This window comes from Urocampus carinirostris, chromosome 13 (assembly GCF_059441175.1).
Source record: "Urocampus carinirostris isolate Australia breed hairy pipefish chromosome 13, RoL_Ucar_1.0, whole genome shotgun sequence".
Classification (NCBI taxonomy): domain Eukaryota; kingdom Metazoa; phylum Chordata; class Actinopteri; order Syngnathiformes; family Syngnathidae; genus Urocampus; species Urocampus carinirostris.
In genome coordinates, this window is record NC_142361.1 from 26,949,799 (window position 1) to 26,965,355 (window position 15,557).

The window sequence follows — 15,557 nt, forward strand, 5'->3', positions numbered from 1 at the left end:
GGGGTCGGGTTGCGGGGGAAGCAGCCTCAGTAAGGAAGCCAAGACCTCCCTATCCCCAACCACTCCATCGAGCTCATCTGACAGGATCCCGAGGCATTCCCAGGCCAGCCTAAGGAGGTAGTCTCTCCAGCGTTTGCTGGGTCATCCCCGGGCCTTCTGCCAGTGGGACATGCTTGAAACACCTCCCTAAGGAGGCGTCCAGGAGACATCCTCCTTAGATGTCCAAACCACCTCAACTGGCTTCTCTCGGATGACCGAGCTGCACACCCCATCTCTAAGGGAGAGCCCAGCCACCATGCAGGGGAAACTCATTTTGGGACGCTTGTATATGGGATATTGCTCTTTCGGTCATGACCCACAGTTGGTGAGGGTAGGAAAGTAGATTGACCAGGAAATGGAGAGCTTTGCCTTTCGGCTCAGCTCCTTCTTTACCACAGTGGACCCTTACGGGGTCTGCATGACAGCAGATGCTGCACCTATCAGTCTGTCGATCTCCCGTTCCATCCTTCTCTCTCTTTCATTTCATGTTCAAATAATGGAGATTTTTATAATGAAGTAAATTTGTCTTTTGTGCCTGTCAAAAAATTTAAGATTACAGACCGAGGCAAAAGAAAAAAGAAAATATAGCTTTTTTTTATCTAATCATATTGGAATATATGTTTTACCTTTACAGTAGGTTCAATTCGGGTCACAAGACTGTATGCGTCATTTTAAATGTTTCAACATTTGATCAGTCTGGCCCTCGGCTAGCTTTTTTAATTTTATTTTTTATTTGGCCTTTCCATCTGTTTAACTTTGACACCCCTATTTTAAGTCAACAAGAAGCTCTTCATTCTTAATTTTGCACAATGTTGATACTAATGTCATTAAACTATTGTTTAAAGAACATACAAATCAGGTCAGTCTACAAACACTACCTTGTTAATATTACCCATAATATATATATATATATATATATATATATATATATATATATATATATAAAATTGTATGTTACTTTTTTCTTTCAAGTCTTTTATTACATGTTTATCCTGGAGTACCACATTTAAACTTGTTCTAAACAATACACAATATTTTGTAATAAATGACGATAAAGACAATTCTATTATATACTATTGATAAATCATCAATTGGGTCAGATATACTGGAATTATTTCTCTTCCTATGACCACAACCAGGACTAAGAAAAAATGCAGGGGAAAAGAAGAGATTGTGCAGGCACTGTGCCGTAATTACCATAAAGAGGAAATGCTTTCAACCATGTGCATGATTGCATTAAGGCAGCACTACCAGGCTTGTTGTTCATTTCTCCAGGGCAATGCTGCAGTTGCATTTCATAAAAAAAGCAGACACGCAAAAAGAAAAATCAAAAGACCTCAGGCCATACTCTCACTTTTTTGTTATGCAAACCAGGAAAGGCTACAAATCCCTTGAAACCAGGATAAACATGTGAATGACCGTTTTTTCCTCAGGGCCAGCAGCACCCTTAACAAGAACGCAAGACAATGAAAAAAGATTTTACCCGTCAAATGTATATTAATATTTTATACATCGACTCTTACATTTTTCAAAATGTTGCTGCAATTGTGATTGCACTATTTTCTGATGCACTAACCAGCTTACAACTGTCTACCAGCACTGTGCTGTCAATATCTCCAATCGAACTATCCTTGATGTCAATTTTTTCATTAATGGTTTTTATTACAGGATTATCCTGCAGTGATGAATCTAATCTTGTAAACAATGCTCACTGCATTGTTATCAATGACAATAAAAAGAATTCTAATTCTAGCACCCCCTCCCAACAAACTTGGAAGAGGTTTTGTTAAAATATTTCTTCTGTCCAGTCCTTTGATACATTGTGATTAAGGGCTATACAAATAAATGTGACTTGACTTGAAAAGACTCATTAGTATAATTTGATGACCATGAATGTTTAAATCTAAGCTTAAAACACACTTCTATTACATAGCATATTAATAACCTTTATTTTATGTTGACAATATCTGTGTATTAGTTGCCCTCATGTAGGTTTTAGAACTGGGGATGCTGTCATAATAGTCTGTAGTTTGCAATAGTCTTTGCAGCCTTTTGAGACTCTTTGTGATAAAGGGCTATACAAATAAACATGACTTGACCTCAGAAATGTCACTAATTTATATCAATTTTAAATATTATATACTATGTGGATTCTTGATACACTAAAGATGATTAATATATATAATTAATTTCTTTGGGTATTGCATGTTATAGGAGACACAAGTGGTATAAATTGCAGGAGTAAACTGTCTCCCCCCCACTTTTGTGGGGTAGAGTTCTTTTTTTATTGTTTTGATCCCAAATATGCCTTTCCTGCAAGAAAAAAGGGGATAGGAAATTAAAAGCTTAATCCCTTTGGGCACATGTTTATGTATTAAATCATTTTATTTACACTCAGTCACACCTAGATGTACACATACAACAAGAGAATATATGAGCATAGTCTTGTCCTTTTTGTAACTACACCTTTGATTGTATCCTAGTTTTAAACTAATTTTTCAGCATTGTACACTAATGTTGCAACATGAATGTCATTGGCGTTTATATAAATGGCATTTCAATGCAATAAGTGTATCCATCTTCAGACTTTACAGATACTGCATTACCTTCCAAATTTTCCCTTTATATAAAACGACCTTCCAAAGACTGCATCATATTGCTTTTTAAGACCCCTGCATAAAGAGAAGTCATGCGGCTCCTTTGTACAAAAGCACACAGATAATAACCCGCACATAGGCAGTTTTTAGACTCTCAGGTCACTGCACAACATCCACAAGCACGGAAAACCTGACACACGAGCAATTTTATGATTTTCCAATAACAAAAACCTATAATTTCAAAGAAAACACACCAAATTGCACACCTCGTTTTGGTAATTTGAGCAATTTTTCAAAACAATGGAGATTAAAGCATGCTTGTTTATTACACACTCTCACTAGTTTGCCACATAACACATCTCCACTCTGCAAGTCAGATGTCATCTGAGCAGCCAATTACTCGGGCATTAAAATAATCCTCTTACTTACCTTAATGCAGACATCTCTCCCTCTCTGTCTTTTGCCTTTTCTGCCTCGATGGGTGCTAGACACCTGTTGTGCAAGCTAAAGGAGCAAAAATGTCCCAAACAACTCAATTTCTGCAACAAATTTTTGCAGATCTATGAGCTCCTCCGCCCTCTCTTTCTAACTGGTGGGCATCCAAAGGAGGGAGGGCCACAACCGTAGCATTCCCTCAAGCTATTGGCTCAATGGTCTGTTGCAAAAGACACTTAAATCGTAGTGATGTGCATGCAGATAAGAGCTTCAAAGAAACTGGATTAGGCATGAAAAATCGCGGTGCGTTCAAGTGCAAGCGAGGGAACCAGGTTTGCAAAACAGTGCTTTAGCAAGGCAAAGCCATGTGGTTAAGGTGCCAAGGGTTAGCCAGTCCAGATGTCCCCTGCACAAACCTGGCCCCAAGACAACAATTCATTGACGCTATGTGAAGTATTTATTTCTTCATAATGACATTCACCTTGCTCTGGCAAAGGAATAGCAGAGAACAATTTGAAATAACCTTTCGTACAGACGATTGTGTTTTGATTTTAGTACATTGTAAAGATTGCATTGAACAATTGAATTAAAGTTGCACACAAATGTGACCCATTTCCCCCTCGTGCACATTCAAGTTTTACAATTTCCGACGGCAAGCGAAGCCCACGTATTGTTAGTTTAAACACATTTATAAACCGAAATCTCCCCCACGCCACAGAGATTACAGTCACCTTAATTTCACGGGAGATTTTGTGGCAACAGAGTCCGAGTTCTCTTGCGAGGACATTTTAAGTTTCTTCGCTTTAGGTTCTTCGGAGGAGGCCATCGTTGCTCAAGCAATGCACGTTTCGTTCACTTTAATGCGGCCGTGATAATTTGCGCGGCGGGGTTAAGAAATGTTATGTACCCTTCATGTAGACTCGCAGGTAAGTGAGGCGGATACGATAGCGCCAATCCCAACTTTCCAAACTAGAACAGTTTATAAAGTAATAATAACACATAAAGAATAATAATACCATTAACAGGGTTGGGTAGGGTTACTTTAACTGTATTGCTTTCAATGACTTTTGGATTACTCCAAATTCCAAATATGCTAATAAAAGACAAAAGAAACTAAATATGAATAAAATTACTACATTTTGTGAAGGCTTGGGGAGTAATAGAATACATGGAACGGCAAAAATGATGTTGGCAAGCTGTTTGGATTTGTTTTCATTTTGTTTCTGTCGCATTTTATGTTAGTTTTGCCGGAGATCAAAGAGATCAAAGACAGGAGAGAAAGCCTATCACGTGTTGTGAGTCATCATTTTATTCATATTTAGTTTCTTTTGTCTTTTATTAGCATATTTGGTATTGGAGTAATCCAAAATTAATTGAAAGTAACCCAGTTAAAGTAACCCTACCCAACACTGACCATTAATAATAATGATGCAAATCATTATGATAATAATAATCACGGATCACTGATGCCTTAATTGCCTGGGTTGTTAGAGCACCACCAAGGACGCAACTCTGGACAGTTTGAGATTCTTTGAATGAAAACAAATGTATTCTGGTTAAATGTATGTTTTATTTATTTCACAGGAGTATCAGTAATGTTATTTACAAAAACAACAACAATCTTAATATTAATGATAACCGGACAATTTTTCTAAAATTAACTTCTTCTCAACAAACATTGTTGTGTTTCTATGTCATAAAGAGAAAGTCAAATTAAAACTCATGAATTTATATGTAAACGTTGCATAGTTTTTAACACTATTTTATAGAACAATGCATCATTAATAACAAACTTGACACAAAACAGTCAAACAACAATACAAAATTAACACATTTCAAGGGAGCAGAAAGAATGATCTGCAGAAACACAGAGGGAAATAACAAAAAAATAAAGAAATATTCAAGTCATGTTTATTCGTATAGCACTTAATCACAAAGAGTGTCAAAGGACTGCACAGACCACAGATTATTGCAAACTACAGACTAGTATTACACCATCCCCTGATCTAAAACCTAAATGAGGGCAAGGAAAAACTCAAAAACTCAACATGAGGAAAATGAAGAAACCTTGAGAAGGGACCGCACATGAGGTAACCCCCCTTCCAGGATGACCAAAGGATGTTGCAATAACAAATAAAACACAGATTTTGTCAACATAAAATATAGGTTATTCATATACTATAGAATAGAAGTGTGTTTTAAGCTTAGATTTAAACATTTACACTGAGGTTGCAGATCGAATCTCAGAGGGGAAGCGCATTCCACAGCACTGGGGCCCGAATGGATCCTTAGTCATAGTATATATTACTAGCATGTAGGAGAATGTTTAGCAAAATAAAAATACAAATATTAAATTAAACACTCCAAAGTAAAAACAGGGAAATTGCCCAAACTCCTTAAGACGTGATTTACTTCTTTTTGACCTTGTTTCAACATTTACATTTTTTTGAATTGCCCAAACTGATAATCTACCCCAAAATTATGTAATAACTGTATTTGGCCAAATAATTTGAGTTTTCTCACACATAGTCTACGTGACGAAAATCCTGCAAGACTAAAGTGAGGGTATAATATTTTCTTGGCAACAAAAGAACAGCAGACTTTAAAAGTGCCTGAAAAAAATATTCAAACACAAGCCACAAACACACTCATAATTACTGATATTAATATTGGTTTGAATTAAAAAAAAAGGTATCTATAATAATATTTATTTTAATCCATTCTAAATGTATAAATTAAAACTGCCTGTTCGTTTCTTTTGATCAGGCACCTCTTCGGTGTTTCTTGTGTGGTGGCAACATTCTCACAGCTTGTCGACCCAAACTACAGTCAGCAGGTAAAAGTTGAACTATTACTATCGAACTATTTCACTAAAAACGATCAAAATTTTCAATTTGTGTATTTAATGGTGGAAAACGTTGCACGTTGTTGCTTATCTTGTATATGCATTCCTGAAGAAAAAAAACATAAGTAGCGAATTCGGGAACTGATAGGAGGAAACTCGGTTGAGTGCAGAGTGAGCTTTTCAGATTTGACATTTTCAGACGTCATTGATTTAAATAAACACGGGAAATAAAAATAATTATTTTGCATGAAGAGTAACGGCGTGCATGGTTGTTCTCCTACTATATTGAGAATAACGGTTTCCTTATTGTTTCAGCTGAAATGATCCACAGTTTGTTCCTCATCAATTTCACTGGAGACATCTTCCTGGAGAAACACTGGAAGAGTGTTATCCACCGCAGCGTGTGCGATTACTTTTTTGAAGCCAAGGAGAAAGCTCTAGAACCCGAGAATGTCCCACCCATCCTGCAGACCCCGCACCATTATCTCATAAATATCTACAGAGGGAAGCTGTTTTTCCTCGCTGTCATCCAAACTGAAGTGCCTCCACTCTTTGTCATTGAATTCCTGCACAGGGTTGCAGACACACTGCAGGTAAGTCACTAAAGGACTGTTTTAAAAATGAGAATATTGAGATAAATGTATTTATTCTTTGCAGTGCTATTTGAAAAAGAACAAAAATATCATACATCCCTGATTCATTAGAAATCAGCTGAAATATTTGACGTCTTTTATTGTTTTAGTAATGCTGATTTTGGCAAACACTTAAATATCCCATCTCAAAATATTGTAATATCATATTAAATTTATAAAAGGCTTGCAATGTTATAGTTGATTTGTGATAAATACATTTTTTTTCTCTTTATTGCGTGACAGAAATGCATCACAATATTCAAATTTTCCAAGACAGTCCTGTATACAAATAGCACTTTCACTTTTATGATTTCCAATTTCTGATTGGGTCCGTTTTGACCAAAATATCCTGTTTGTTGACATTTTTTTTATCTGTTCATCCAGAAGCAAGGTTACACTTGACTCGAAATCCCCAACTTCACTAAAGCATTGGAATAAAAACAGAAAAATAAATTAGAATTGTCTTTATTGATAACAATGTAGTGAACACTACGACAAGATTAGACGTGGCACTCTAGGTTAAACATTTAATAAGATACATAGAAAATAAAAAGTAAAGTAAAAATAATATTACCGTATTTTCCTCACTATAAGGCGCGCCTAAAAGCCTTTATTTTTTTCAAAAACTGACCATGCGCCTTATAATACAGTGCGCCTTATTTATGGATCAATATTAAGTCGCAAGGTCTCGCAACAAAGGCAAGCAGCCGCCGACTAGATTTTTCCTCGTAGGCGATGTGGTCCGCGGTGTATGCTGGGATACATATGCCGGCGTTTCATTTCCCAGCCAATGTGTAAATCATCATTTGAATCGATCACTATTGGCTAAAGTTATTCGGAGGTAAAGGGGGCGGATCCTTTTTATAATTTACAGGCTCGCATAGGCTAAAGGGGCGAAACAAAGCCTGCAATTGGCCGAAAAAGATGAATGTGAATAGCAAGTTTGGTTGTCTACGGCATAGAGGAAACATGTTTTACCATTCTGTATTTGTAAATATTTTACTCTCCTGGATTTACTACACTCACGGATATAAGAGGACCATGGTTGCACATTATTATTGAATGCAACGACTTCGGCGAGCTACTCCGGCTATATATTTTCCCAGTATCTTGTTTCAGAGTGATCTAGATGTTTCTGTGATGGGTCTTTTTTTAAATTAAACTCAATTCCAAGTGTTTATTGTCATATGCACAGTAAAGTTGCGAGCGAAAAAGAAAATAGAAACTAAGGAATGGTTGGCATTTCTTGAATCCCAACACTTTAACCTTCCAAATGATATTTGGAACGATGCATTTGAGTGACATCGTACGGACACCGCATCCGCACGTGTCTACGACACATATTTGCTTCTTTGCAAGCTTTGGGAATGTTAAGGGGGTAATAAGTTTGACTGAATTATCTGACTGTTTTGTCGACGTTCCCATTGTAGCGCCTTATAATCCGGTGCGCCTTATGTATGGAAGATATAGGACCAAAAACTATTTTTTGGGGGTGCTCCCTATAACCCGGTGCGCCCTATAGTGCGGAAAATACGGTAGCTTTAATCAGCAAATGTTTACAAGATGGTGCTTAGCTTAAGTTGTAAGTGCATCAGAAAAAAAGCACAATGAAAAATAGTGCAATGTCATAAGCAGCAACATTTTTCTAAAATAAGAGTGGAGAAATAAATTATAAATACATACTTTTCTATTTATTGGCAAGACATTTTTTTTTCCTGGAAAAGAGGGCTTATCTTTGTCCCAATACCTCAACTATTTAATATTTTTCACATTAGTGTATTCAAGAAACAAAATAATAATAATTTTTGAAAATGAAACATTTATTGGAATAACTTCAAGTCATTCACAAGGGATATTAATGTAACAACATAAAGCTTGATATAAAATCAAATGTATAAACTGCAGTTTCTCATCATACTATATGATACAACAAAATACTTAGAGAAGTCTATTTGGATATATGAATACAACACAATTTTTTAATTTTTCGTCTCTTTTTTGCAACCCAAAGAATTAATAAGCAAAACAAGACATTATCTGCATCTGAATGAATGGAGAGGTGTTGTATAAGGAAAATTGTTATGTTTAGACTTGTTCTAAGGGTTGGGCTGGGCACCTGTATGATGCGGCAAGGGTAAACCAGTAAAAGCTGTCGGGTCTGCTGTTGAACAAAAGAGTGTGTTGTGTCACCCTGACACGAGTGACATGGCCGCTTTCTTGTGTCCCATTTCATCTGGAGAGACGAAAAGCATGACCAACATGGGTGCCGAGGTGCTTGACTTGTTTGGGTGTTTGGGCATTTGGGTTGGCCATGGTCCAAACATTTTTGTGTGTGTTTTTTGCTACCCTTTACCTTTTTTATTTTCTTTGTTTTTGTATCTGTTTGTCTTGCTGTCGATCACCCCTTTCAAGGGATATGACCAGGGTATGTAGATAGATAGATATATAGATAGATAGATTAAAGCTGCCAGTGTAGCTAAACTTTTTTGTCCTTTTTGCCTTCAAAAGCTTCGATCCTGATGATGATCGTAGGCGTCCTCAAAAGGGGTTAGCCAACTTAGCATCTCTGCCTTGGAGTAGAATTTCCACAGCTCTCTACTTAGCTCCTCCGCCGGACCGCCATTTTTCTCAGCCATCGCATCGAAATCCACATTCCCATGCTGACAAGTACTACTCCAATGAGCGTGAATCAATAGCTGATAGACATCCTCTGTGTCCTTGACATGCCAGACACAAACCAGGCCAGGAATTTCAACAGTCTAATACTTATCCTGACAATGCAACAGGATTATTTTGGAGAATGTTCCGAAGCGGTGATCAAAGACAACCTGGTGACGGTGTACGAGATCCTGGAAGAGATGCTGGACAATGGATTTCCGTTGGCGACCGAATCCAACGTCCTCAAGGAAATGATCAGGCCTCCTACCATCCTCCGATCTGTCGTCAATACTCTCACAGGTAAACAGACGATAATTTGTAGGTTTTAGATCAGGGAATGGTGTAACGGTAGTCCGTAAAAGGCTTTGAGACTTCTTGAGATTAAGAGCAATATAAAAACACATGACTTAACTGACTTGATATGTTTATTTACCTAGATATGCATTTCACAATGTATAAGGTGTGGTTATGTCCTTAGGGGGGAGCAATCTTGGAGACACGCTCCCTACGGGTCAGTTGTCCAGCATCCCGTGGAGGCGGGCTGGTGTTAAATACACCAATAATGAAGCCTACTTTGATGTCATTGAGGAAATAGATGCCATTTTGGACAAATCAGGTTTGACACCTATTATTCTCATCTGAATTCAATGATATGAAATTAGTGTAGTGGGTAAATAATTAGGAATCTATTTATAAAATATAAATAATTTCGTTTTTTAGTATGCAATTATTTTTAGGGTCATTTACAGTACTCTGAAATGTTATAATTAGCCTAATACTGTAATAATATTTGCTATGTACCCAATTAAGAAATGCAACAAAAGCAGATTTTGAGTATTGGTTCAACAAAGTAATGTCATTAAAAAAAATCTAGCACTTGTGGGGATTTTTCTCACTGATGACTAGCCCTTTTTTTTCCTGAAGACTGATTCTTTAAATCCTTTCAAAAACATTTTTTCTCAGCAAAATCATTCTACATTTGTGCACTGTTGTAAGCTACATTTTGATTCAATTGCATACCTTAAATTAAAGGTCTTATATTTGTTGCATCTCATGATCAGGTTCTACAGTGTTTGCGGAGATTCAAGGCGTGATTGAAGCCTGCGTCAGGCTCACCGGGATGCCTGACCTCACGCTGTCCTTCATGGTGAGCTTTTAGGTTGTACAAGTTATAGAACAACAGCATTTAGTACTATTTGTTTTTAATTTAAAAGGAATAGTGGGTAATAATATACAGTATGCCCTTGAAGTCCTATCTTTTGTCAGTTTATTCATGAGACACAATAGAGTGGGGTCAAATTGGTCTGTCTGCACATGTTGCTGCAGCATGCATGTTTTCATTCCATACTTCGATGTTTTTTCAAGAATCCCCGCCTCCTGGACGACGTCAGCTTTCACCCGTGTGTACGCTTCAAGCGCTGGGAATCAGAACGGGTCCTCTCTTTCATCCCGCCAGATGGCAATTTTACCCTCATGACCTATCATGTCAGCTCCCAAAAGTAAGCGCAGACGACAGTGCTGTCAGTGGTACCTCTACGTACGAGACTAATTCATTCCAGGATCTCAAATTGCTTGTGTGAAAATCAAGTCGAGTAATGTTTATTTGTATAGCCATTAATCACAAAGAGTCTCAAATGGTTGCACAGACCATAGATTATTGCAAACCACAGGCTATTATTACACCATCCCCTGATCTAAACCCTAAATGAGGGCAAGGAAAAACTCAAAAACCTCAATTTGAGGAAAATGAAGAAACCTTGAGAAGGGGCCGCACATGAGGTAATCCAACTTCCAGAATGACCAGGTAGCAATGGATGTTGCATTAACAAATAATACACGGATATTTTTAACATAAAATATAGGTTTTTCATATTCTATAGAATAGAAGTGTGTTTTAAGCCTAGATTTAAACAGTTCCACTAAGGCTGCATATCAAATCTCGGCAGGAAGAGCATTCCACAGCAACGGGGCCCGGATGGAGAACGCTCTCGAACCTGCAGATCTCTTCTTGGCTCTTGGGATCACTAGTAGACCAGCATTTTCTGATACTGAAGAATCAAAAACTAATTACAGTAAAATTCTTCTCAAGCTTTCAACCCTGCGGCTTATGCAATGATGCGGCTAATTTATGCCTTTTTCTTCTAAAGACTGCCAGGGGCACCCGAGCAGTAAAACGGACAGACCCTTATCATTGAAAACGTGTCAGTCCAAAGGGGGAGGGCTAACTACCATTTTGGGAATAATTTACGAGTCTCTTTACATGTAAATGGAAATAATGTGGCAAAATGAACTGATTACAAGAAGCAATTTCCAATGAAGCAGGCATGTTTAAGGCAGATTCATATTTATCTGTCGGTATTATCGTGTGATTTGGGGTAAATATTTTACACGGTTGGATTCTATGGATTGTCCTTGATGTAACAAAGCCATTTTCGCAAACATTCAAAGAAGTTAAAGACAGCCAGGGGGCCTAATGGTGAGTTACGTAGGCTTTATAGTTTTTTCAGACTGATCGTAACGTTTCTCTGACGGGTATATTTTGAAATTGATTTTGAATTCCAAGAGTTTAAGCTTAAAGTTTAAATACAAGCACTTATTTGTTTATCAAAAGTCTGGCACCCATCTACGGGCCGTCGGAACGTTTAGGGGTTAAGGTACCATATAACATCAAAACTCTTCCTGTGTACTGTCTTTCTTTGTGAATATCTCATGTTTAATGTGGGCACATGCGGTAAATAGTCAGGTGCTGCTTATGTGTGTACAAAATGTTTTTTCCTTTAAAAATGTACTGGATGCGGCTTATCATCAGATGCGCCTTATAGTCTGAATTCTACGGTAATCTGTTTCAGCTTCCCAAAAGCATCCAAATGAACCCTAAATAGCTATAAAACACAATTTCCTGATCACTTAAAACACATTCAAAGCGTAATTGGACATGGAAATACATAACTTGGATTTTCTCTCATATGTTAAGCAGGATTTCTCTTCCGAATACATCTTGATTATCAAAATTCTAGTGTTTAGAGGTGCTCTTACATCGAGGTATGAACGACCATTTTTTTTTCTGCAGTATGGTGGCCATCCCGGTGTACGTGAAGCAGAACATCAGCTTCATGGAGACGGGCTCCTGCGGCCGTCTGGACATCACCATCGGGCCCAAGCAGACCATGGGCAAGACTGTGGAGGGCCTGCTGGTCACCATCCACATGCCAAAAACCATTCTCAGCGCCAATCTCACCGCCACACAAGGCAATTACACGTACGACCTTGCCACCAAGGTGGGTGCAGTCATGGAATTTTAGTTCTCGCGAGTAATCTAGGATTGAGGAGAACACGTGTGTTACGTAGGTTTTGGTTTGGGATGTGGGCAAGCTGAACCCACAGAAGCTCCCCAACCTGCGAGGCAGCCTGATTGTGCAGTCGGGGGTTCCAAAACCTGAAGATAACCCGTCGCTCAACATCGACATGAAGATTCAGCAGCTGGCCATATCAGGTCATAATTCCATTTCATTGTATTTCAAATTGAACATTAAGTAAATAGTGAAAGTATAAATTTGAATTACTTAAAGCTAGTAGTGATTATCACACAATACCTATTAACTAGTTGATGATGGCATTTACCTCATTCACTGCCATCCCAGTCAACTACCAAGCTAACTACCTAGGTGGAAAATAGAAGATTGACGTCAAAATCTGTCAATGGCACCGAATTTTAAATGTGTCTTTGACGTCTGTAACATTTCTGAAATAGTAAAATGGAGGGTAGGGATCCAAACTATAAATTTGAATTATGTAAAGATTTAGCTACCAATAGCTACTATCTAGTTGATTTTGGCATTTATCTTATTCACTACCAGCCTAGTAACCTAACAAGTTAACTGGAAAATAGAAGATTGGTCTTCTAAATCAGTCCATGGCACTGATTTTTACATTCATCTTTGACATCTGTAACAATTCCTGATTATTGTAATTGAGATTAAAAATTTAATTGAATTACTACAACCTACCGATTATCAAACAATAGCTACGAACAAGTTCATTATGGTATTCAATTCATCCAGTGACTGCCCAGTTATCCACCAAGTTAACTATTTAAGTGAAACAAGGAGGATCGACTTGTAATTCCGTTAATGGCACTGAATTTAAAATGAATCCTTGATTTCTGTCAACGTCATTTGTATTGAAAGAGTTAATGAAGTTAGTTACACACTAACAAGTCCATTGTGGCATTTAACTCATTCACTGCCGACCCAGTTGAGTAATCGCCAGGCTACTTAAGTGGAATGTAGCGGAATGACGTCTAATTCTGTCAATGACACTAATTTCAAATATAATTTTTGATGTATGTAACTTGTATTGGTAGTGAATGACTGATGGAATATAGTTACAAGCTAACTAGTTCATTGTGTTATTTAACTCATTCACGGCCTGGCCATATAACTCATTGCAGGCCTACTTAAGTGAAAAATGGACGTTTGATGATTAAATTTGTCTATGGGCTTGAATTTAAAATAGATCTTAAATATCTGTAACCATCTTTGGTAGTGAGTGAGTTAAGGAAGTTGGTTACAAGCCAACAAATCAATTGTTGTAACTTTCTCAACCCTAGCTAGCTCAGTTAATTAATCTGTCAGTGGCACAAAAATTAATCTCTGATGTCTGCAACATTTCGTGAATAGTGAAATCAAGGGTAGGAATTTAGAAGATACATTTGAATTATTAGATGCTATTACTGATTTTCATTAGCTCTTTACTAGTACATTGTTGCTGGAAGTTAGTTACAAGCTAGTTCTTTATGGGATATAACTCATTCACTACCTATTTATGTGGAAAATAGGGGTTTGATGTCGAAATCCTTTAATGGCTCTGAATTTAAAATGGATTTTCGATGTCTGTAGTAAATCACTTATTAAAATAAGTTGCAAGCTAACTAATGTAGTCCATTGTGCTATTTAACTCATTTACTGCCATACCAGTTAACTCATTGGTAGACTAGTTAAGCAGAAAATACAGGATTGACACCTTAATACGTCAATGGCACTGAATTTAAAATCTGTAGTGAATCTCTTATTTAATTTAGTTACAAGCTAACTAGTTCATTGTATTATTTAACTAATGTACTGCCATCCCAGTTAACTCATTGCTAGCCTGGTTAAGTAGAAAATACAGGATTGACGTTTAAGTTGATCTTTGACGTCTACAACTGTCATTCGTTGTGAATGAGTTAGTTCCAAGCTAGTAGGATTCTTCTCAGGAAATACAAATATTTGCTTAAAACTGATTTAAAACAAGTTATTCTAGCTTCAAAGATGCACAATTTCTTTAAACAAATGTGTGTTGGGTGAGTTTGATGATTTTATGTTTTCCTGGCAGGCCTGAAGGTGAACCGCTTGGACATGTACGGTGAGAAGTACAAACCCTTCAAAGGAGTAAAATATCTTACTAAAGCTGGGAAGTTCCAAGTGAGGACCTAAATCGATAGTTACTCCACAATCACGCTCTAAATCGGTCCAAACCTCAGCGGTATTAACAAATGAATTTGCGTTCCAACCGTTATTTATTAAATCTGTTTTATGGCATTAGAGGCTCTGTATATATCAAGCGGCGAATGTGTCGCCTCGTAAGGGAAGGCTTCAAATTGATAATCACCAGTTTTGTTTTGGTAAAGGGAATATATTGCTTTAAAAACGGGTATTCGGCCCATACAATCATTATGAAAATATAGCTCACATGTTGCCTTTGTGCGTGTCAGTTTTTTGATACTTTTATGGTACACAATGTTTTTGCACACCTGTAATGTGGCCTTCTAATGTGTTGACTTCAGGTCTTAAAAACAATCTCTTTCTTAGATATGGTATAGTGCCGGAAGATAATTGTATTATCGGTGATAGGCTGTGTGGAACATCTACTTGGAAACATGCACAACTCTTTATGTGTCCTTGAACGCAACTTTCTTTCGTAGCCTCGCATTTGCACAACGAGCATTTCTATATGTCAAAAAAGTGACACTGTGAGTCTTAAGTGCACAAAATATCTTATAATAAACTTTTGAGAGTATAAAATGAATCCAGCTTGTTTTTGTCTTCTTTCACGCTAGACCAACTTGTTTTTTTTTTTTTCAGAATCTAAATTGTGAAAACTAAACCAGAATTATACACATTTTTTTGACTTTCAGAGCTCTTAAAGAGGAAAGTACACAAATATTGCGAGCAGCTCTGTCAAGTATGCTCTGATACTACCAGAAATGGGAAAAGACGATTTCAGAATATGATATTTGCAAATTCTCTAATTTGCAACACCAGTAAAAAAATCCTCAATTAAGATTAATGGAGTAACGTGTTCTTTTTGAAA

The 15,557-nt window shown here is 37.3% G+C and overlaps 2 protein-coding genes across 4 annotated transcripts in view; one reads left to right on the plus strand and one right to left on the minus strand.

Moving 5' to 3' along the window:
* Nucleotides 1-3,966, minus strand: part of LOC148354197 (adenosine kinase-like) — an 18,669-nt gene extending 14,703 nt beyond the window's left edge. The window contains exon 1 of one of the 2 annotated variants that reach the window (XM_088351856.1): nucleotides 3,803-3,966. In XM_088351856.1, coding sequence (XP_088207982.1) covers nucleotides 3,803-3,897 — 95 coding nt within the window. In that variant the 5' untranslated portion in view covers nucleotides 3,898-3,966. Of the gene's footprint in view, nucleotides 1-3,065; nucleotides 3,270-3,802 lie in introns of those variants that run through there. The other variant, XM_088351857.1, reaches the window with a different exon arrangement.
* LOC148354198 (AP-3 complex subunit mu-1) lies at nucleotides 3,782-15,272 on the plus strand. 2 transcript variants are annotated; one of them, XM_088351852.1, is made up of 10 exons: nucleotides 3,782-3,997; nucleotides 5,838-5,907; nucleotides 6,232-6,509; nucleotides 9,335-9,506; nucleotides 9,685-9,822; nucleotides 10,268-10,353; nucleotides 10,572-10,705; nucleotides 12,277-12,484; nucleotides 12,555-12,699; nucleotides 14,580-15,272. In XM_088351852.1, the coding sequence occupies exons 1-10, from the start codon at nucleotides 3,968-3,970 to the stop codon at nucleotides 14,678-14,680; spliced, it is 1,362 nt and encodes a 453-aa protein (XP_088207978.1). In that variant the 5' UTR covers nucleotides 3,782-3,967; the 3' UTR covers nucleotides 14,681-15,272. The 2 variants fall into 2 exon arrangements, with proteins under 2 accessions (XP_088207978.1, XP_088207979.1); XM_088351853.1 differs by lacking the exons at nucleotides 3,782-3,997; nucleotides 5,838-5,907 and adding an exon at nucleotides 5,919-6,087.
* Nucleotides 15,273-15,557: the final 285 nt, after the last annotated feature.